Raw genomic sequence first — 23,844 nt, forward strand, 5'->3', positions numbered from 1 at the left:
AGAGATTCTTGTGTGTCGGAGGGGGGGCCGTTGATTACTTTGATTGTGAAGTTCCTGTTCAGAGAGTTTATTCTCTCGGTGATTTTGGATCGTCGCTTGATCGTCGCTTGCGATGCTCTTAAATATCCCTCTGGCGGCGTTGGTTCGGAGAGGTGGAACTTAGTGGGGGCACCTGCGCGATTTGAGAGAATCGCACGGTTCCGAGTGTCGATGTTTGGTCGGAGCGTCAGCCTATCATTACAAGGGGTCGCTCTTCCTTACTCATATTCGCCGCTCCCCTGTACATTATGTCTTCTTCACTTAAACCTTTCTCTCTCAAATCCTCTGTCACACAGCCTTTCCATCTTCTCCTCGGTATTCCTCCTTTCATAAACTTCTAACATTTCCATGCTTCGACTTACATAGTTTCCTTTAATAGGTCTGATGTGTCCAAGCCATTGTAGTCTTTGTTTGTGAATTTTCTTTGAGACTGTAGTCACTACTACTTCAATTTCCCTAATCAAGTCGTTCCTTCTCTTGTCCCCGCTAGTCTTACCCAACATCGACCGTAACATTTTCGTTTCAGCTACCTCCATTTTCTTGTCCTCAATCTTGTTTCCAGGTCACCAAGAAAACTTCTCGTAACTTTCGTAAAACAAACTGGAATGCCTATCAAGCAGAATAGGAATATTATTTAGCTTTTTAAATTTGTAGCGTGTACACTAGTAATAACATAGGAATATACTAGTTTATAATATGTATATTGATACATTTTTTCTATTTAAAAGGGTTTCATCCTCTTCAGAGCTAATGGTGGAGGAACTGGTGGAGGATTTACATCCCTCTTTCTGCAGCATCTAGCCGCTGACTATGGTAAAGTTAATATAGTGGAATTCACCATATTTCCCTCGCCGCAGATATCAACCATTATCGTGGAGCCATATAACACTGTTTTATCCACAAACGCCTCCATAGAATATGAAGACGTGTGTTTTCTAATGGATAATGAAGCTGTTTATGATATTTTAGGTAAGTAGACTTGCTTATTTTTATTAAACTTCGGTATTGATTAGTTTTTTTGGACATCTTAATATACCTAGGCTCGCTGTTGACTAGATATCAACGTTAGCGAAGAAATTAAATAAAGAATAGATATCCAGTCCACTGACCTGCTAAATCATCAGGCCTAACCGTAATTAATGAAGAATGGACCAACAACCAATAGATAAGAGCGCGCATCGGAAAATCTAGATCCACCTTCAACCATGTGGGTCTTCTTTAACAGCCACATTCTTTCTATTGGCATAACAGTAAGAATGCTGCGGTACTACGTCTTCTCTGTCCTTTTTTATGGTAATGAATCGTGGACCTTGAACGAAGATATATAATCAATAGACCTTCTACCCTCTCGGGTGTAGGTATTGACGTGTGCTCTGTTAACAGTGCACAAATCTCTTCCATTGCTTCCTGTCCTGTGCCATAGCCTTTGCTTTATTCCATGATATTCTTTTTTTGTCAAGAATCCTTGCCATCACTTCGTTTCATGTCTCTCTCGGTCTTCCTCTACTTCTTTTCCCCTACACCTTCGTTTCCCATATCTATTTAACTGGTACTTCTTTCTGTAGTCTTTGTAAATGCCCCCACCAACTTAATTGTCTTTTTTCAACATACTCCAACATTGTCTAGATTTTCAGTTCTTCTCTTATGCAGTTATTCCTTACCCTATCCCTTCTAGCGACTCCTTGAACTCTGCGTAGATACCTCATTTCTGCTGCCTGTATCTTACTTTTGTGTTGTCTATTTAGTACCCAGGATTCACATCCGTAGGTAAGTACTGGTCTGTATATAGCTTTAAATACCTTTATTTTCGTATGTTTCGATACTTCTTTCTTGTTAATAATTATTTTTCCTATTGCGTGGTAGAGTCTGTTCACTTTATAAATTCTTTTATTAATCTCAACTCCCTGTTTCTGTTTCTTCAATGGTTACTCCCAAGTACTCAAATGATTGTACCTGTCTGTATCATCTATCTGAACATGTAGATCCTCTCTTTCTTTGGCTATTATCATTACCTTCGATTTTTATTTGTTCATAGTCATACCATACTTTTTTATAACTGTGTTCCATGTTTTTACTCTTCTACGCTTGTAACTCGTCTTCAGTAGCTGCTAAAATTACTACATCGTCGGCAAATGTACAATCTGCTATCTCTGTGCTTTTCAGATTTCTATACCATATGTGTAGTGGTCTGACTTTTGTTTTTGTTTCTTTTATTATTTCGTCCATAAAGGTAATAAACAGTAACGGGCTCAAGATTCTCCCTTGTCTTACACCTTCAGTTGTTCTGAACTGGTTGGAAATCATACTTTTACTTATCACACAGTTTTTAGTGTCTCTGTAGATTGATTTAGTTACCGGTATAAGTTTCTCTGGTATGTTTCTGTTCTTCAGACTTTTCCATACTTTTGATCTAGGTACTTTATCAAATGCTTTTTCCATATCAAGGAAACTGAGGTACGTCTTTTTCTTCCTAGATAATCTTTAATTTATTATATCGTTTAACGTAAAAATGTGATCTTGTGTTCGTGTTCATCTACCAGGTCTAAAACCACTTTGCGATTCTTCTAATGTTGGTTCTATTATTTTTCTCAGTCTACTCTCTAATATTAGCTCATAAACTTTCATCACTGTATTTAACAGAGTTATTCCTCTATAGTTGTTGCAATTATTGTTGTCACCCTTCTTATATATAGGTACAATCAGACCAATTTCCCAGTCTGTAGGTATTTGTTATGGGTAGCGAGTAGGAACTCTTTAAATTATTGAAGATAGTCATATCAGGGAAAATGAATCAATCCCTGCCCTCGCAGATTCCGGGGGTTTCCTGACCCGGGAAACTAGTACCTGTTTAGGGTCCCTTGTCCAGGGTTACGGATGAAGTCCACAACGGCAGACATGGCGGAGAAGCGGAGCTTCGGTACGGTGTGGATGGCGGAAGTGGCAACCCTCGATTATAGGGGTAATATAGAATCAAAACCGTAGCGTCTGATCCAGAATGGACGGCTACGAACAGCGTCTGACCCAGAGTGGGCGGCTGATAAAAAATTCAGCAACCCGTCTAGCCAGCGTGGTGTTTTAAGGCTACTCATCCTTCCAACTACATAGAAATGGCGAATACTAAAACGAACGGATATGCCAAGTCCCACACCCAGAAAAGGGTCTGCCTCGTGGAATCTGGGGGAGGCAAGAATTCGCTTAGTACACACAAAATGCACATCGGAACATATAACATCAGAACGATGAGGACAGAAGATAACCTAGAAGTGTTGCAAGAAGAACTTAAGACCATAAAATGGGACGTAGTAGGCTTATGCGAGACAAGGCTTAAAGGCGAAGAAACGACTCTACTAAAATCAGGGCACACTTTGTACCAATACAATTCAGGAAATAACCAAGGTATAGGAGGCGTAGGCTTTTTGGTACATAAAAGAATTGAAAACTTGGTAACTAAATTCCAAGCGATTTCTAATAGAGTTATCTATCTGGTAATAAAACTAAATTGTAGATACAGCATTCAAATAATCCATTGTTATGCGCCAACTTCTTCTGCAGATGATGAAGAGGTAGAACAACTTTATGAAGACATTACAAGAGCCAGAAACCTAGAGAAAACATATTACGTAATAATTACGGGAGATTTCAACGCTAAAATAGGAAAGAACGAAAATAACAACGACAACGAATATATTGGAAATTTTGAACTGGGAAGTAGAAATCACAGGGGAGATATGCTCGCAAATTTCCTCAGCAAAGCAAAGCTATTCTGCTTAAACACATTCTACAAGAAAAAGATGCAGAGAAAATGGACGTGGCACAGCCCAGACGGCAAAGTAAAAAATGAAATTGACTTTATACTCTCTAACTTCAAAAACATTGCTAAAGATGTTACTGTACTAAATTCTGTCGACACTGGTAGTGACCATCGATTAGTTAGGGTGCGAATAGAAGTAAATACGAAATTCGATAGAAGAAAATTATTAACACAGGATAAATTACCAAACATAGAAGCACTCGAAATTAATCAAGAGGAATATCAAAGTGAACTAAAAAAGCGACTAGGACCTTTACCAGTATTCAACACGAAAGATATAAATGAAATAACACAAAAATTAACGAATGACATAACATCAACTACAAAAAAGATCTGTGGTAAAAATAAAAATCCGAGAAAAACGAAACTTAAACAAACAACACTGGATTTAATGGAAGAAAGAAGAAGAACATCTAAAGAATTACCAGAATATAAGGCTATCAACAATAAAGTTAAAAAGAGCATAAGGTCAGACTTGCGGGCTTATAAAACAAAACAAATATTGCAAACCATCGAAAACAATAGAAACATGAGAGTATTGAAATAAAATTTAACTAAAGGACAATCGAAGATAACTAAAATCAAAAACCAACAGGGGAATACGGTGACGGAAAAAACTCAAATAATCAAGGAAATACAAACGTTCTACAAGAATCTTTATACATCCACTATGCAGAACCCCGGAACAGACCATAGAACAATTCTAAACGTCGGCTCGGAAACTCTCCCTAAAATAACTTCTTCGGAAATTAGACATGCCTTATAGCAAATGAAGAATAAAAAAAGCTCCTGGCGGGGATCATATAATGTCTGAAATGTTAAAAATGGGTGGCAACACCGTTGTAGAGGTTGTGGAAGTCTTGCTGAATAGGTGTCTAATAGAGAAAAGAATACCCAATCTGTGGGAAAACGCCGAAATAATACTTTTACACAAGAAAGGAGACACTACTAATATTGAAAACTACAGGCCTATAAGTTTGTTGTCACATTTATACTTTATACAAACTGCTAACAAGAATAATAACCAACCGCATAACACAAAAACTTGATTTATATCAACCGGTTGAACAGGCGGGATTTCGACAAGGGTTTGGTACTAACGATCACTTACAAACCATCAGAACACTGGTAGAAAAAACCACAGAATATAATGTACCCTTACATATGACATTTATTGACTTTCACAAAGCTTTCGATAGTATTGAAACCTGGTCCTTTTTGTCAGCCCTAAGGGATGCTCAAATAGATTCACGGTACACTACACTTATTAAAAACTTTTATGAACAGGCCATATTCCACATCAAAATCAATGAAGATCAAAAAACCGAAAAAATACGCCTTGGTAAAGGTATTAGACAAGGTGATACTATTTCACCAAAACTTTTTACCTTAGCATTGGAAAATGTATTAAAACAGCTCGACTGGGAGGAAAAAGGTCTAAACATTGATGGTGTACGTTTGAGTCATTTGATGTTTGCGGACGACATAGTATTATTCAGTACAGATATCAAGCAACTGCAGCAAATGATGAAGCAACTAAACCAGCAGTCAAATAAAATAGGTCTCAAAATGAATCTTCAGAAAACAAAAATAATGAGTAATGTACAAACTAATCTTGTTATTGACAACGTCATTCTTGAAAATGTAGACCACTATGTATATCTTGGACATACCATTAAAATCGGCAAAGAAAACCAAATAGCCGAAATAAAAAGACGCATACAATTGTCTTGGGTAGCATTCGGCAAGTTAAGCTTTATCTTGAAGAATAGACATATACCAATGTGTCTAAAACGTAGAGTTTATGACAAATGTATCTTTCCTGTAACTACATATGGACTGGAGACCATGGCCTTTACAAAGAAAACATTAGAGCAGCTCAGTACAACTCAAAGAGCGATGGAGAGGGCCATGCTAGGGATTAGTTTGAGAGACAAAATTCGAAATATCGACATTCGTGAAAGAACAAAGATTGCTGATGTCGTAGAATGTATAGCAAGGCTCAAGTGGCAATGGGTCGGACATGTTGCCCGAGATAATCCCGAAAAATGGACACAGAGACTAACAAACTGGAGACCAAGAGAGAACAGGTGAGGAGTAGGCAGACCGCAGAAGAGGTGGGCAGATGATATCAAACCAGTCGCGGGCAAACAGTGGATGAGAATTGCCAAGAGTAGAAATCGATGAAAGCAAATGGAAGAGGCCTATGTCCAGCAGTGAACGAACACAGGCTGAAGAAGAAGAAGAAGAAGAAGAAGAAGAAGAAGAAGAAGAAGAAGAAGAAGAAGAAGAAGAAGGTATTTGTTCGTCTCTCCAAATCATTTGTACTCAAAATCCCGTGGACTGACCGCCTCACAAATGAGGAGGTCGTCAGAAGAATAAAGAGGAACTGAGAGGTACTTACCACCATCAAATATCGAAAGTTAGAATACTTTGGACATATTATGCGAAATGAATTCAGAAATGCCCTCTTACAAGCCATCCTACTAGGAAAAATATTTAGAAAGCGAGAAGAACATCCTAGTTAAAAAATCTCAGAACTTGGTTCAACACAACATATGTGTTGCCAGCTTTTCCGCGCTGCTGCAGATAGAATCAGTATTGCCATGATGATCGTTGACTTTCGTCACGAAGATGTAAATACATCAAGAAGAAGAAAAAATTTGACAAAAGATCTTTTGGTAGAAGAAGAAAGGACTATGCAACGTAAATATTACCATCAGGCATTATCACTTATCAGATCTAACTTCTCCTTCTTCAGGTGCCATCTCCGCTACTTATTCTTCTTCATGTACCATGTCCTTTCAGAACGTTGGTTACCATCATAGCTATCCTAATTTTATTTACTGCCACCCTAAATAGCATGCTTGTATCAACACCATACCAATCTCGGAAGTTCTTCAACCATGAAGTTCTTCTTCCTCCTGGACCGCGTTTGCCTGCTACTTTTTCTTGCATAATATTTTGTAGCAACCTATATTTGGGACCTCTCATTACATGTCCGAAGTACTCCAGCTTTCTCTGCTTTTTATGATCTCAGTAGTCCTGCTGAGGCGTTCTAGTATTGTGGAGTTTCGAATCTTCTCCACCCAGGAAACTTTTAAAATTCTTCTATAGCACCACATTTCGAAAGCCTTAAGGCGATTTAGATCGATTTTATTCACAGTCCAGGACTCGACACCATAAAGTAAGACCGAGAACACGTAGCAGCGAAGTAGGCGGATCCTCAATGCCAATTTTAGGTCTCTGTTACATAACACCTTGGACATCCTTCTAAAAGCGGCTCTAGCCTGCTCCATCCTAGATCTAATTTCGCCGTGACTTTCTGCGTTAAAATTTAGTTGCTGTCCGAGGTAAACGATTTTATCAGCTTCCTCAAGTTTGGTATTATTTACATATACAGACGGTTTTGTATGCTGCTGTTTACTTATTACGAGTATTTTGGTTTTCCGTATGTTCAGATCCAGACCTGCCTCCATACAACTCTCAACGACACTATCAAGTAGTGTTTGCAGATCTTCTTAACTAGAAGCTAGGAGTACTGTATCGTACGCATATCGCAAATTATTGATGACTTCACCGTTCACAAGTATTCCTTCTTGTTTTTCAGAAAGAGCTTTTCTGAAAAATCTTTCGGAGTAAACGTTGCAAAGCAGTGGTGACAAGAGGCATCCCTGCCGTACTGCTCTTTTAATAGTAAGAGCCTGTGATTCCACATCATCTACTAAAACTGATGTTGTTTGATTCCAATGTAAATTTGCAATTATTCGAACATCTCTGCCGTCCAAGCCTACGTCTTTTAGAGCTTCGATCAATATAGAGTGCTTAACAAGTGTGTAGGACGCTTCACCTGTGGTAAAAGGACCTGGTGAATATCTCCTGTCCTTCACACAAGAGGGGAACCAGCTTCTATAGTGGTTGATATAATTAGACTCTGATATTCTTTGTCGAGTCGAAGCAAGGTGTAAATCGGTGTTGAAATGATTAAAATACGTGTGAGATAATTAGTTTATTTAACACAAACACTAATATTTACAAGTATCGTACAAAATAATTATTATTGTTTTTACTACAACAAAAAAACATACATAAATTTGCTATGTGCAATTGACAGTAAAGTGAACCGCGATTTAAGAGTGAAACATGTGATTAGTAACAAGTGAGAGAAGATTCGCGTGAAAAACCGTGTAATGCGATAGGAAAATACGAGACGTGAATACTTTCAGAGTTGAGCGAGAGACGCGACCGATTAGCTCGGTAGTTGACGAATAAGTGATTGAGAGACGAGAGACTAAAAACGACTTAGGCATAAGGATTCCTTTTTCCTTTGGGTCCCCAAAAAGAAGTGGAACTCATTCATCAATGTCCTATGCGTGTCTAATTTACGTTCAGAAATAAACAGAAGGTTTAATTTAGTCCAGTAACGACAAAGGCCTTTATTGGTTTAAGGATACATAAATCCGACAGCAAGACAGCTTCACACATTGTCAAGTTGAAAGAATTGTTCTTAATTTCGATCCAAACCCTGGGAACCGGATATATCTTAACCTAGAATGTTTTCGTAGTGCACGGGTCCTTGTATCGCCGACTGAAATGGGAGGCCACGGGACAAGCAAATGTTTTCTCGGAATTGGTTAATTTTGGAAGCTACAAAGGGCAGATGTGTTCGTTTGAAATTATCAATGATTCGACGAATTTTATTAAGATTCTTATATAAGTAGAAATGATAATTAGCTTTATGTTAGAAAATCTAACATAAATTGCCCCCCGCGCCAGAGGAGGAAAAATAAATGTTAAGAGCAAGATAGAGAAAGAGAGAGCGATGGAGAGAGATAGCGATTGGGAGAGAGAGATCGAAAGAGAGAGAGAGAGCGAGAGAGGGAGAGAGAGAGTGCGGTTTTTAGTAAATTTGCTTGAGAGAAGAAGAGATTATGGGAAACTTTATCTTCAGTTGTGAGTTATTTAAAAATTATATTTACAAATAAATTGCGAAAAATCAAGAGATAATTCTTTACAATAATAAACAAAACTTGTTTTTTTTTCATTTTTCTTAGTGTATATACTATTTTGTACAAAATTTTGACCTAAATTAACAAATCAGTTGTCGCGGGTAACTGTAAATGTGTCATAAATTATAGGCGTTTTGCCCTGAGTGAACTGTTGTGGTGTTTTTATTTTTCAAATTTATTGTCAACAAGTGAAAGTGCGGGTGACTTGGGTACTTGAGTAGATAGAGGCATTGTCTAGTTATACAATGCTAGCGGTAATATTTTGAGGGTAAGGTCGGTTATTGAACTGTGTTTCGTAAAAAGGGAAGAAATATTTTCATTTTTGTTAATGCCTTTTAAAATGAGATTTTAGACGTTTTCTTGGGATAGGAAATGATTCGTCAATATTCAAATTCTCGGATGGTGTTTTATGGGTTAAATTGATTTTGTCAAAATGCACATTTGTAGAGTGAGAAAATAAAGAAATGTTTTGTTGTTTAGAATGGGCTGCGTTTGGAATATTACCGGCGATTACCCATCCAAATATTGTATTGAAGAGTGTGGGTAGATTTTTTCCTAATTTTACGATACCCGGTAAGAGGATTTCGTAGTAAGCATCTGCTCCTATCAGAATTTCAATATTTGATTCCATATAAAAATATTTATCAGCCAGGCTGAGATCTTTTGGAATTTTAAGAAAATCAGGGTTGATATCTAATTGCGGTAGCTGGCAAGAAATCTTTGGAATTATTGCACAGTTTAAATTGACATTACGTTCGAAACCAGGTGTGTAAAGCATGATTTTTGCCATTGATTTCGAAGTGAGAGAACTTTGGGCAATGCCACAAACTTTTAGTTCATTGCCAGAAATTTCGGGATTAATTTTATTAGCGAGATTTTCCGTTATAAAAGAATTTTGACTACCAGAGTCAAGGATTGCCTTAGCAAATATGGCATTTCCAGATTTGTCAATTAAAATTACTTGAGCGGTGGGTAAAAGAGTCGAAGAGTGTGTAAAAGGTTTATTTGTAACGGTTAGAGCTACGTTAGGGTTACATTCATCTTCTTGAGAGTCATTAAAATAAGATGGCTGAGCAATATTTGCGTGGAGTGAGTTAGTGGAATTTATGGCATTTGTGGTGCGGGGTGAGAGACTGCGAGCATCAGCAACTTGTGCTTGCGAATTTGCATCATTATTAAAACGAGAAGCATTATAACGTGTATTTCTGTTACTATTCTGTTGAGCGGTTTCTGCATAGGGTGTAAATCTAGCAGAATTTACATGTGTGCTTGCATTGCGATTATCTTCGTGGTGAGAAGCGTGAGAAGAACGAGTACGTTTAATGTTTTCTGCATACGAGTTTTGGTGCAGAAGGGTGTGATGGTTTTTAGAACAAATAAAACAACCGCGAGAAGTACACTGAGCATGAGTGTGTTTTGTACCAAGACAGTTAGAGCACATGTCTCGCGATTTTAAAAAATTATATTTTTCTGAGTGAGAGAGGGCAGCGAATTGCCTACAGGAATATATTTTGTGCGCTGAATTATTACAGTAATTGCATTTGATATGATTACTAGAGGAGAGAGGTGGAGATGTATTTGAGAGAAGAGAAGTGGAGTTAGATTTAGCGTGTGATTTGTCCCTTTTTGATTCTGGGATATTTGTGAGGTCTGCGAGAATGTTGCAGCGTTCATTGAGGATCTCAAAAAGTTCGACAATTGTGGGAGTGTAATTTCTATCTCTTCTTTCCCCATAATATCGTTTGGTGGCAAAATCGAGCTTTCTTGTTATTAAATTAATTAAGAGATAATCCCACGATTCGACGGGAGCTTGTAGAGCCTTTAAGGAGTCAATATTTCTTTTTAAATCGTTTGTAAAATCACTTAGTGACCGATAGTTGCTCCTTGTGAGTGTAGGGAAATCTATGATAAGATTGATGTGAGAATTGATAATAGCAAGACTGTTGTCGTACTTCTTTTCGAGTATGTCAATAGCGAGATCAAAGTTTTCGTTAGTTACGTCAAGCGAATCAATTAAATTTAAGGGTTCTCCGCGGAGGGAAGATTTCAAATAAATTAGCTTTTGAGCTTTGGTGAGTGTTTGATTATCCTTTATAATGGAGGAAAACAATTGGTAAAATGAGACCCATTTACTGGGCTCGCCATGATATATTGGAACAGAAACAGGGGGGAGGCGTACGTTGGAATTACCATGATTACCGTGTTGATACTGAGAAGGTACCGAAGAAGAAGAATTAACTTTCGAAAATTGCGCCAATTTACCGTCAATTCGAGACATAGCAGAGAAGTATTTATTTTCAACTTCTTCTCTATTTTCTGTGTGCAAATCAGCATTCTTGTGAGTGTCTATCTTATTACAAATGTCATTATAATTATTAAATGCATTAATTAAGTGCGTTCTTCTGTGACTAAGTTCAAATGTATCAGTTTGACTTTCGAGAAAATTGCTTATCCAGTTTACATTTCGTTCAAATGATGATTTGCATGTACCAATCTCCCTCTTCAGTGCGTCCATAATTAAAATATATAAAATTTAAAAAATTAAAATATTGATTGTCCAGTGACAATCTGTAAATATTGTGATTTTAACGGTACACAAAGAGAGATCGTGGTTGAAAATATAGTGAGTATGTAGTGTAAAAAGAAATAAAAATTATGCAAAATATTTAAAAAGGAGATGAGCAGATATATATAAAAAATAAAGAGTAAACAAATAAATTGTCCTTTAAAAACACATGCGTACACAAACTTATTGAGTTAATGATAAAATGTGGAGTAATATTTAAGGAAATAAAATAAAAGTTCATAAAGTTTTTTATTATTGCGATGTTACCTTAGTATGCGTCAAGAAAGCGATGTTCTTGAAGAATGGGACGGTGTCAGCGTGGCGGCGGGCAGCGGGAGCAGCACCAGGCCGAGGTGGAGGCGATCAGCGGGACAGCAACGGTCCAAGTTGGAGGCGGTCAGCGGGACAGCAAACGGTCCAAGGTGGAGGCGGTCAGCGGGACAGCGACGGTCCAAGTTGGATGGCAATCAGCGTGAGAGCAATGGTGCAAGGTGGGGTCGATCAGCGGAACCGCAACGGTCCAAGGTGGAGGCGGTCAGCGGGACACCAACCAAGGTGGAGGCGTTCAGCGGGACAGCAACGGTCCAAGGTGGAGGCAGTCAGCAGGACAGCAACGGTCCAAGGTGGAGGCGATCAGCGGGACAGCAACGGTTCAAAGGTGGAGGCGGCCAGCGGGACAGCAACGGTCCAAGGTGGAGGCGATCAGCGGGAGAGCAACGGTCCAAGGTGGAGGCGGTCAGCGGGACAGCGACGGTCCAAGGTGGAGGCGATCAGCGGGACAGCAACGGTCCAAGGTGGAAACGGTCAGCGGGACAGCAATGGTCCAAGGTGGAGTCGATCAGCGGGACAGCAACGGTCCAAGGTAGAGGCGGTCAGCGGGACAGCAACGGTCCAAGGTGGAGGCGATCAGCGGGACAGCAACGGTCCAAGGTAGAGGCGGTCAGCGGGACAGCAACGGTCCAAGGTGGAGGCGATCAGCGGGACAGCAACGGTCCAAGGTGGAAACGGTCAGCGGGACAGCAAGGGTCCAAAGTGGTGGCGATCAGCGGGACAGCAACGGTCCAAGGTAGAGGCGGTCAGCGGGACAGCAACGGTCCAAGGTGGAGACGGTCAGCGGGACAGCAATGGTCCAAGGTGGAGTCGATCAGCGGGACAGCAACGGTCCAAGGTGGAGACGGTCAGCGGGACAGCAACGGTCCAAGGTGGAGTCGATCCGCGGGACAGCAACGGTCCAAGGTGGAGACGGTCAGCGGGACAGCAATGGTCCAAAGTGGTGGCGATCAGCGGGACAACAACGGTCCAAGGTGGAGTCGATCAGCGGGACAGCAACGGTCCAAGGTAGAGGCGGTCAGCGGGACAGCAACGGTCCAAGTAGAGGTAATAGGATCACCGGAACAGCCGATAACGATTCGATTCAATTTCAACACCGCGAGCCTTGCTTCTGGGTATGCAGACGATTCTTTGAATCGTCCCACCAGGGGTACCAAATTATGTGTAGGACGCTTCACCTGTGGTAAAAGGACCTGCTGAATATCTCCTGTCCTTCACACAAGAGGGGAACCAGCTTCTATAGTGGTTGATATAATTAGACTCTGATATTCTTTGTCGAGTCGAAGCAAGGTGTAAATCGGTGTTGAAATGATTAAAATACGTGTGAGATAATTAGTTTATTTAACACAAACACTAATATTTACAAGTATCGTACAAAATAATTATTATTGTTTTTACTACAACAAAAAAACATACATAAATTTGCTATGTGCAATTGACAGTAAAGTGAACCGCGATTTAAGAGTGAAACATGTGATTAGTAACAAGTGAGAGAAGATTCGCGTGAAAAACCGTGTAATGCGATAGGAAAATACGAGACGTGAATACTTTCAGAGTTGAGCGAGAGACGCGACCGATTAGCTCGGTAGTTGACGAATAAGTGATTGAGAGACGAGAGACTAAAAACGACTTAGGCATAAGGATTCCTTTTTCCTTTGGGTCCCCAAAAAGAAGTGGAACTCATTCATCAATGTCCTATGCGTGTCTAATTTACGTTCAGAAATAAACAGAAGGTTTAATTTAGTCCAGTAACGACAAAGGCCTTTATTGGTTTAAGGATACATAAATCCGACAGCAAGACAGCTTCACACATTGTCAAGTTGAAAGAATTGTTCTTAATTTCGATCCAAACCCTGGGAACCGGATATATCTTAACCTAGAATGTTTTCGTAGTGCACGGGTCCTTGTATCGCCGACTGAAATGGGAGGCCACGGGACAAGCAAATGTTTTCTCGGAATTGGTTAATTTTGGAAGCTACAAAGGGCAGATGTGTTCGTTTGAAATTATCAATGATTCGACGAATTTTATTAAGATTCTTATATAAGTAGAAATGATAATTAGCTTTATGTTAGAAAATCTAACAACAAGATCAAATGCATTTTCGAAGTCAATAAAACAACAGTAAATGTCTACAGATATATCTCTACATCTTTGAGCAAGTACGTTCATTCCAAATAATGCCTCTCTCGTTCCAAACCCGTTACGGAAACCAAACTGTGTGTCATCCAAGTATTCCTCGCATTTATTGTAGATACGACCATGTATTACCTTTAGAAAAATTTTCAATAAATGGTTTAACAAACTGATGGTTCCATAATCAGCACAGGTTTTTGCTGTTGTCTTCTTAGGTAGAGCTATAAACAGTGAATTAGACAGCCATTAGGAAGTTCTCCGCTGGTATAAATGGTATTGAAAAACGAAGTTATAGCCTCTAAAACATTGCTCTATCATTTATAAGCTTGTATATTTCAGTTGGAATTTCATCAGGACCAGTCGCTCTGCCATCTTTTGATGATTGTATGGCTTTTATTACCTCAGAGCGTGTTATTAGGGGTCTCCGCTATATCTCCGCTACGGAGGTTGGCAATTGTCATAGCTATTTTGATCTTTAAGGCAGTATCTCTAAATAGTTGGTTTGAGCTGCATCCAAACCATTATCTCAGGTTCTTCAGCCATGAAATTGGTTTTCTTCCGATGCTATCAGATCTAACGTCTTATCGAATTTTAGGCTTTTTAGAATTTTTGGCTAGGAAAACAATTTCTGGCAGAAGGAAATACAAGCTGTCATAAATTAATCATCTTATGCAATAAGCATATTTTTTAAACGCTTTTCTTTAGTTCAATCGTTTGCGTCAAATCTTTAGACGTTAATTTGACTGCCTTTTCTTCAATGAAAATGAATGCAATTTTGCAGGCATATGCATTTGCGGGAACAATACACGAATAGTCAATAATTTTTTTTATGTTTATTAATTGTTTAAATAAAAAACGATTTTAATGGAAAATGCTTAAATTCTCTTGTTTTTTACAATGTAGAAACTTGAAACTTTTACAGATTGTAGCTAATTATATGAACTAAACATAATTTCACTTTTTACGTTAATTGTTTACGTTACGCTTCATAAATAAAATAAACAATAAAGTTTCAAATTTATCCAGATTATGTCCGATTTCTATCCAGTTTTCAGCGAAAAAAAGTTATGGCACCGCAGATAGACGAATGCTGCCCTTAGTATTGTCGTGGGCTTTCAGTGTCCATAAAACGGAAGGTTCGACTGTTGACTACGCTGTCGTGAACTTGGGCCCGAAAATGTTTGCGTAAGGCAGGCTTACGTTGCATTTAGTCGAGTGCGATCATTAAGGTACGTATCCATACAACGGTGAACCCCGCTTGATGTAGCTGCTCAAATGGATACGGCATGCGCTACCCTACATGTAAACCGCAAACCGGTTGAATCGAAGAGGGTGAGCGCCGAGCGGCGATCACCGACGTATCCACTATGTGGAGCTGCTACACCGAGCGAGGTTTACCCTTGTATGGATACGTACCTTACGACGGCTTGCGCATCTAAGGACTGCATTGCGAGAAATTAACAGGGTCTACACCGTGCAATATAGGCCAGGGTAATAAGACAAAAGTATACCCTGTTCGTGACAATTCTGAAGCGTTTTTAGACACGTAATACCTATAGGAACAAATTATAACTATTTCCTGCGTAGGATCTGGCGGCCATTTTTATTTATAAACAATTAACTGTCAAAAAATGGCATTTCCCCCTTTTTTTTTCAAATCAACGGAAAACAGTGAAACTTATGATTTTTAGTACAAATAGCTTCGATATTATGGAAAAAGCTTTAAAATGACGTATTACAAAGTTTGATATACTCATTTATTGTTAATATAATTGCGAAAAAAGCTCGGAATTGCAAAAAAAAAAAATTCTCAATAACTGTCGTAAAAATTAGTGTACAGCTTTGAAATTTTGTCAAATAAAGGTTCTTTGGTGCTTAATATGTGCCAAAAATTTCAAAGCGATTCATTCAATTGTTTAAATTTTATTCAAATAGTTTATCCCAGACAGCATTTTTTTTGCAATAACATTCAGTGTTCTAGTACGTAACTCTAACAAGTCAGAAAAAAATGATCTTAGAACCATTCCACAGGTGTCAAATAAAAGAGCATGAGCTATATTTTCAACATGGTTTAAAAAAGCGAATAAAAAATGCATTTATTAGTAATAAATAATTATACAAAAGTATCGTCAATTTTTCTTTATAAACTTTTTAAATAACTTTTCCTAAAAAAATTAACTTTTTTACCCTGTTTTAATAGGTCTGGATCCCGCGTATGAAAAAAAAGTTGATTAATAGCAAGCTGAAAATTTGCTAATAGCTTAAGGGTATCTAGTCGGACAAACTTTGATATATGGGAACACTGGAACAGGGGAAGTTTTAATTGTGGAACAGGTTAAAAATTTGGAATGGTCAGACCACGAAAACGGCACATGTATTTTGTCCGACAGAACAGACTTAAACTCTCCGAACAGAGATTAAAGTCTCATGCAAAAATCAGACTGGTATTTATCACCAAATTGGAGTTTTAATGAGTGAAACATGAAGAATATGTCAAATGGCAGGAATTATGACATGTGATACATAGCAGTCTGCTTTTTGCATGAGAGTTTAATCCCTGTTCGGAGAGTTTAAGTCTGTTCTGTCGGACAAAATAAATGTGCCGTTTTCGTGGTCTAACCGTTCCAAATTGTTAACCTGTTCCACAATTAAAACTACCCCTGTTACAGTGTTCCCATATATCAAAGTTTATCCGACTGGACACCCTTAAGCTATTAACAAATTTTCAGCTTGCTATTAATCAACTTTTTTTTCATACGCGGGATCCAGACCTATAAGTGCACAACTACCAAGTAATGTTATCTATGTCATAATTGATAAAAAATTGTAATAAATATGTATAATTTCTTATATAACAAAATGAAAAGTTTATAAGAAAAGATTTACAATACTTTTGCATAATTATTTATTACTAATAGATGCATTTTTATTCACTTTTTTAAACCAAGTTGAAAATATAGCTCATGCTTTTTCATTTGACACCTGTGGAATGGTACTAGCGTCATTTTATTCTGACTTATGTTATTGCAAAAAAATGCTCTCTGGGATAAATAATTTCAATAAAATTTAAACAATTGAATGAATCGCTTTGAAATTTTTATCACATATTAAGCAACAAAGAACCCTTATTTACAAAAAATTCAAAGCTCTACACTAATTTTTCCAACAGTTATTGCGAAAATATTTTTTTTGCAATTCCGACCTTTTTTCGCAATTATATTAACAATAAATGAGTATATCAAACTTTGTAATACGTCATTTTAAAGCTTTTTCCATAATCCCGAAGATGTTTGTACTAAAAAAACCATAAGTTTCCGTTTTCCATTGATTTGAAAAAAAAAGTGAAAAATGCTATTTTTTGACACTTAATTGTTTATAAATAAAATGGCCGCCAGATCCTACGCAGGAAATTGTTACAATTTGCTCTTATAGGTATTACCTGTCAAAAAGAAAAGCTGCAGTGCCACCGGGGTGCATGTACGGACGGCTTCCAGGAAAAAAAACCTGTCAAAAACCGCTTCAGTACCCTGGCTGTTCAAGTGTCATGGAAAAACCTTATTATCCTGCACTAATAGTAAAGCACTAGAAGAGATGGAAAGACTGCGAAAACTGCAATAGGTGTAAATAATGATTTTAATTTAAGAAATGTATGAAGAAATTACAGAAAATATACAAAGTATGTATTAACAGTTGAAATAAATGCAAAAAATGTGTCTATCATAATATAGTTACATCCTTTCTTTTTAACATGACAATATTATATTTTAATGTTTGAAAAGTGTAAGACTAAAAAGTAAAAAATAAAAAAATATGAAAAAAAATTTTTTTAAGAAACGCTTTTCTTTAGTTATGAGTGACTAAAATTAAAAATATTATAAAAAAATCAACTAAAAAGAAAAAAATATCAAACTCGAAGGATTATTCGAAAAAAAAAGTTCGTTAAATAAGTGAAAAAATATAACACATTCGTTAAAAAGAAGCGTGGGGCGCTATCCTCAAACCATTTATTCGATGAAGAAGCGCCCTACGCTTTTCTTTAAGGAATGTGTTAGATTTTTTAAATTTTTTAAAGAACATTTATCGAGTTGGATATTTTTTAATTTTTGCTTTTTAGTTGATTTTTTTATAAAATTTTTAATATTAGTCACTCATAACTAAAGAAAAGCGTTTCTTCAAAATTTTTTTCAAATTTTTTTATTTCATATGAAAATTGTGTATTTGTAACCCTGAAAGTATTTCTGGTTTAATTCTTTTATTTAAATTACGTATCTTTTAAATTACATCTTTTTCTAGGTAGAAACTTAGATACACCAAGACCTACCTATACAAATCTCAACAGGCTCTTGGGGCAAGTGGTTTCAGCCGTTACAGCGTCATTGAGGTTCGAAGGGGCTATAAATGTTGACCTAGCAGAGTTTACAACAAATCTCATACCATATCCCAGAATACACTATCCCTTGACAACATACGCTCCATTTGTACCTGCATCCAAGGCTTACCACGAACAACTGTCAGTAGCCAGCTTGACAAATTCATGTTTTGAACCTGCAAACCAGATGGTAAAATGTGATCCACGGACTGGTATGTATAATAATTTTATATTATTATTGTAATATGAAACAGACCATGGAATCCCATATGTATAGGTAATAGCTAGACTTATGCAAATATGCAAATTGCATATTTTTCATATTATGCATAAAATATGCAAAAATGTAAAATTTTGCATATTTCTATAAAAGTGTGCATAAAGTGCATATAACTTGAAATTTTAAGTGTATAGATATTCATCAAATAAATCAAGAGCTTGAAAATCCGAATATTTAATTTTGTTTCAATATCTCTAGATATTTATTGTAGTTTTTTCCTTGATTAAGGGTTCCAAAATCTGCTAATTTATACCTCTAGGTAAAAACTTTTATTGGGGTGGTCAGTTTTAGAAATCAATTATGTTGTAAAATTGGAGCTGCTCACATATATCTTTGTAATAATATTGTAAATTGCAATTTGAAACTACCGAAAATAAACACTGCTTCAAATTTGGATAAAACCTACATCTACGGATAAGGTTAAAATTTACTGCTCAATTTGTGGTAAAACTGGAAGTACTACATAACTGTGTGTTATATTATTTTATACGAGAATATTTTCTAATATGTGCATTTTTTTAATTTCTTGTGATGAAAAAATAAGATCTAAAAAATTCAAATCATTCAATAATGTACTGAAAAGTCGCTTAACATTATTTTCTCGTACAATAACCTTTAGTTGTGGGCTTAGATTTAGGCTCGTAGTATTTTTTCTTAGATAAACAAACAAAAACCAAGAATCTCCTGTACATATTTGGGGGACCTTCCTGCTTTCACAGTTATATTATATTGATATTTTCAAGATTCCTGATTTTAATTGTTATGAAAATAGTTACCAGGTCCTTTCTGAAGTACTTAGTTCAAGTAGGTACTAGGTGGGACACTCTTAGTTAGGACACACTTAATGTGAAAGCAAAGATTACCTTAAATTTGAAAAATGCCCCAGTAACATCGGTTGATGTAGAAAGAAGTTTTTTCATTTAAAAAATATATTGTAATATGTACCTACTCAGAAGCCATAAGTTTTTGTTAAGAAAATTTAAACAGCATTTAATCATTTAATGTAAACAAAATTCCCAGTAATATTATTTATTTGTTACAATACTTAAATAGTTAAATACCTAAGCTTAGTTTGCAAAATAAATAAAAACTATTAATTACTATAAATTATGAAGATATTTTAAATATGTGTGTAAATAAAATGGATAATACTTTCTGAGTTGTTTAAGTATATGTACTTATATTTTTTTATATGCATATTTTCTAGATAAACGTGCATATTTTTGTATAAAATACTGCATATTTATGCGCATATTTCATGTTTTTATTTGCATATTTGACTAAGTCTAGTAATAGCCTAATGAGTATGCCGAATTACATAAGAGTTGCGGTTTTACATTGCTAATATATCAAATATTTCATTCATAAATTACCAGTTATTATTTCGTCCCTAATTATTATTAGTCCAGAGAAATAAGATTTTTCTCGTGACACATCCCCCTCCAGGCTGAAACCAAATTTTTTGAGTAGTATGGACATCAATATTATTAACCTATATGTTTCCTGCAGCCGATTTTGATGATATACATAGTTATAAACAAATGAAGATCAAAAAACGCTAAATTTTCGCTTTTTTCGTATATTACCAAAAAGTTAAGCACTTTAAACAAATTTGAGTGTAAGAAACTCATAAATCGTATAAAAAACTTCAATATGGCGTTCGCTGAATATGTCCATCCTTATTGGTTGCTTAGAAAATTGCAAAATAAATCATAAATTTTGAGTTTTTAAAAATATTCATAACTTATGTAAAAATTAACTTAGAACCTTCTTATTACACGGAATGCTGATACTTCTTGTACTTAAATTATATTTTAAATTTCAAAGCAATTGGTCAAATAGTTTAAAAGTTATTTAATTTGTTTATCCCAAATTCATTTTTTTGCAACACTACAAGTCAGAAAATTATGAGGCTACAATCATACTTCGGACAGTTTATGAAAGAAGAACATTTATACTATTACCATTATTAAAAATAAATGACAAAAAAAATTTTAAACAGTGTAAAATTATTTTGAAAAAACATGTCGATTTTTTGCTTACTTATAAACAATTAGAATAACTTTTTAACCGTTACCTGTAGAAAAATTATTTTTTCATATTTAGAAAGACTGAATTTTTATACACATTTAGCAAGAAAAACAACTGTCCTAGGACAATTAGTGACAAAGTTAGCCCCCCATTTATTCAATTCACATGTTTTTGCAAAATAATTTTGCAATATTTATAATTATTTTTTGTAATTTTTTTTTAATTAAATTAATATTGTAAATTTCCTTCTTCCATAAACTATCCAAAGTATTACTGTAGCTTCATCATTTTCTGACTTACAGTGTTGCAAAAAAATAAATTTGGGATAAACAAATTAAATAACTTTTAAACTATTTGACAAATTTCTTCGAAATTTAGGGTATGAATTAAGCACCATAAGTCTCAGGATTCCGTGTAATAATAAGGTTCTAAGTTAATTTTTACATAAGTTATAAATATTTATAAAAACTCAAAATTTATGATTTATTTTGCAATTATCTAAGCAATCAATAAGGATAGACATATTAAGCAAACGCCATATTGAAGTTTTTTATACCGTTTATGAGTTTCTTACTCTCAAATTTGTTTAAAATGACTATTTTCTTAGTAATAGACGAAAAAAGCGAAAATTTACCGTTTTTTGATCTTCATTTGTTTATAACTATGTATATCATCAAAATCGGCTGCAGGAAATATATAGGTTATTATTATAGATGTCCATATTACTCAAAAAATTTGGTTTCGGCCTGGAGGGGGTTGTGTCACCAACAGGCTATTTTTTTTCCTTATTTCTCTGAACTATATTTCGAAACCCAATTTGGATTTGGGAATGCCATGCGTACACGAGAGGCATTATTTGCATTTAACGTCCTCATGCAAAGATTTATGGATGTAAAGCACTGACGAAGCGTCCATGTAACCACTGTTACCATTGGTAACAGTTAAAAATCTTACAAATAAATATTTTATGACGATGAATTTACCTATATTACCATTTACCTATATTTTAACCAATAGAAATATATTATTATATTACTCAATTAATAGTACTCAATTCGGTAAATAGCCAATTACTCATAGACACACGAAAATATTGGCGAGCTTATGTAATTCAGTTGTACTTTATTATACTCTGTTACCAGTTTCATTTCTGGTTACAATGGTTACATTCTCGCTGTCGCTCGGGACCGGCTAGTGTCTGAAAATTTTGAAGGAGCAACGGTGGGCGTAAGCGCGCTGTGTATAGCCCTGTTACCAGATTTAAATTTGGTTACAGTACCTATAAAAAGTGTGCGTGCAGTTAACCATGGATTAGTGTCGCTGCGTAATCGATCAACTACTTGAAATGTAATTATCCTTGTATAATTTTGAAGAAAAAAATGAGGTTATTGAAAATGAAAGACCTATTTTAAACAATTTAAAAAAGGAATCAAAAAAAGTAGTTCGATATTTTAAATTTAGTTGGTACAGCGAAAATCCTTGGTTATGTGGTTGCAAGAAAAATAGACTGTATTGTTGGCCATGTCTTCTGGTTTCTACAGAAAAATGGGTGGACCAGGTTCACGATTTACATAGTTTTAGAGTTTTAAAAAGGAGACATGAAATTTCTCCGTTACCTACATGTAAGATGTATACCCAATTTGATTCAGTTTGGCAAAACAAGAATCGAAAGTTCTCTTAACCAAGCTTTTAAATCAAATATTGCTAAACATAATGAGTTTGTTAAAAAAATAGATAGGTATATCCTTAGCACACTTATAATAGATACCGTATGTTTTTTCGCCAAACAAGAATTAGCGTTTCGTTGTCATTTTGAGGGCGACGACTCTGACAATCGAGGCAATTACAGGAAATTGTTAACATTAATTGCCAGAAAAGATCAAAAACTTTGCCAATACCTAGAAACATCAACTGTTTTTTCGAGAGTTTCAAGTGATATACAAAATTATATTATTGAAGCTACACAGTGGTGAGCGCACTAATACCCGGCAAAATAACCCAAAAGATGGAAAACATATTAAGTTGTGAGATAAAAAGAGATGAACCTAGTGGAGGTGTTAAATTTAGCGATAGTAACTTATACAGGGTGTCTGCGTAACTTGGAACCATATGGGAAACTTTTTTAATATCAATTTTACGAAAAAAGTCATTCTTTATAAAGTGCTCTGCATAGTCTAAAACCTAAGATGCAATCATCAGATATCAAATTTTGTCAACATTATACGAGGTATGTCAAAAAATATGAATTTCGCTCAAGAGCAAACTACCTTTATATTTCAATATATCAAAAAAAATTATTATGAAAAGTTATTTGTAATTAAAAACCATATTCAAATATGCAATAATAGCCTTCTACTTGAAAAAAAAATTTCTGAAATTTTCCTAAATTACCGATTCCGAACATCATTTTTATTTATTAGACATGTAATACCTCTTTTATTAATCATTTTAGGAAAAAAAGTTATTCTTCATAAAAATCTGTGCATGGTCTAAACCTCAAGATGCAACGATCAGTTATCCAAGTTTGTTAATTTTATACGAGGTTTGTCAAATAATATGAATTTAAAAAGAATTCTTTTTAAATTCTTTCTAAATTCATATTAGTATCGTTCGCGGTACCTGTTCCGTACTTGTCCAGGATTACTTCGCATGCGCACTTTAAAAATCGCATGCGCACTTTAATAAAAAGAACGCTATTTTTTAAAGTGCGCATGCGAAGTAATCCTGGACAAGTACGGAACAGGTACCGCGAACGATACTATTATTTGACACACCTCGTATAAAATTAACAAACTTGGATACTGATGGTTGCATCTTGAGGTTTAGACCATGCACAGATTTTTATAAAGAATAACTTTTTTTCCTAAAATTATTAATAAAAGGGTTATTACATGTCTAATAAATAAAAATGATGTTCGGAATCGGTAATTTAGGAAAATTTCAGAATTTTTTTTTAAGTAGAAGGCTGTCATTGCATACTTGAATATGGTTTTTAATTACAAATAACTTTTTATAATAAAATTTTTTGATATTTTGAAATATAAAGGTAGTTTGCTCTTGAGCAAAATTCATATTTTTTGACATACCTCGTATACTGTTGACAAAATTGGATATCTGATGATTGCATCTTAGGTTTTAGACTATGCAGAGCACTTTATAAAGAATGGCTTTTCTTCGTAAAATTGATATTAAAAAAGTTTCCCATATGGTTCCAAGTTACGCAGACACCCTGTATATTGACATTATATTGATTGTTTCCCACCTTTAGACGTATC

General features: G+C 35.7%; 2 protein-coding genes across 6 annotated transcripts in view; both read left to right on the forward strand.

The window, feature by feature from the left end:
* LOC114337044 (tubulin alpha chain-like) overlaps positions 1–23,844 on the forward strand; it is a 52,322-nt gene that overhangs the window by 14,860 nt on the left and 13,618 nt on the right. Inside the window, exons 2-3 of the mRNA XM_028287431.2 lie at positions 768–1,008; positions 18,183–18,470. Of these exons, the coding sequence (XP_028143232.1) occupies positions 768–1,008; positions 18,183–18,470 (529 nt within the window). The remainder of the gene's footprint in view (positions 1–767; positions 1,009–18,182; positions 18,471–23,844) is intronic.
* On the forward strand, positions 11,699–12,902 carry LOC126892101 (uncharacterized). 5 transcript variants are annotated; one of them, XM_050661538.1, is made up of 3 exons: positions 11,699–12,355; positions 12,526–12,559; positions 12,730–12,902. In XM_050661538.1, exons 1-3 carry the CDS (start codon positions 11,699–11,701, stop codon positions 12,765–12,767), a joined length of 729 nt encoding a protein of 242 aa, XP_050517495.1. In that variant the 3' UTR covers positions 12,768–12,902. The 5 variants fall into 5 exon arrangements, with proteins under 5 accessions (XP_050517495.1, XP_050517491.1, XP_050517492.1 ...); XM_050661534.1 differs by having other exon boundaries at positions 11,699–12,253; positions 12,322–12,423; positions 12,492–12,902; XM_050661535.1 differs by lacking the exon at positions 12,526–12,559 and having other exon boundaries at positions 11,699–12,423; positions 12,662–12,901.

This window comes from Diabrotica virgifera, chromosome 9 (genome assembly GCF_917563875.1).
Source record: "Diabrotica virgifera virgifera chromosome 9, PGI_DIABVI_V3a".
Lineage (NCBI taxonomy): Eukaryota > Metazoa > Arthropoda > Insecta > Coleoptera > Chrysomelidae > Diabrotica > Diabrotica virgifera.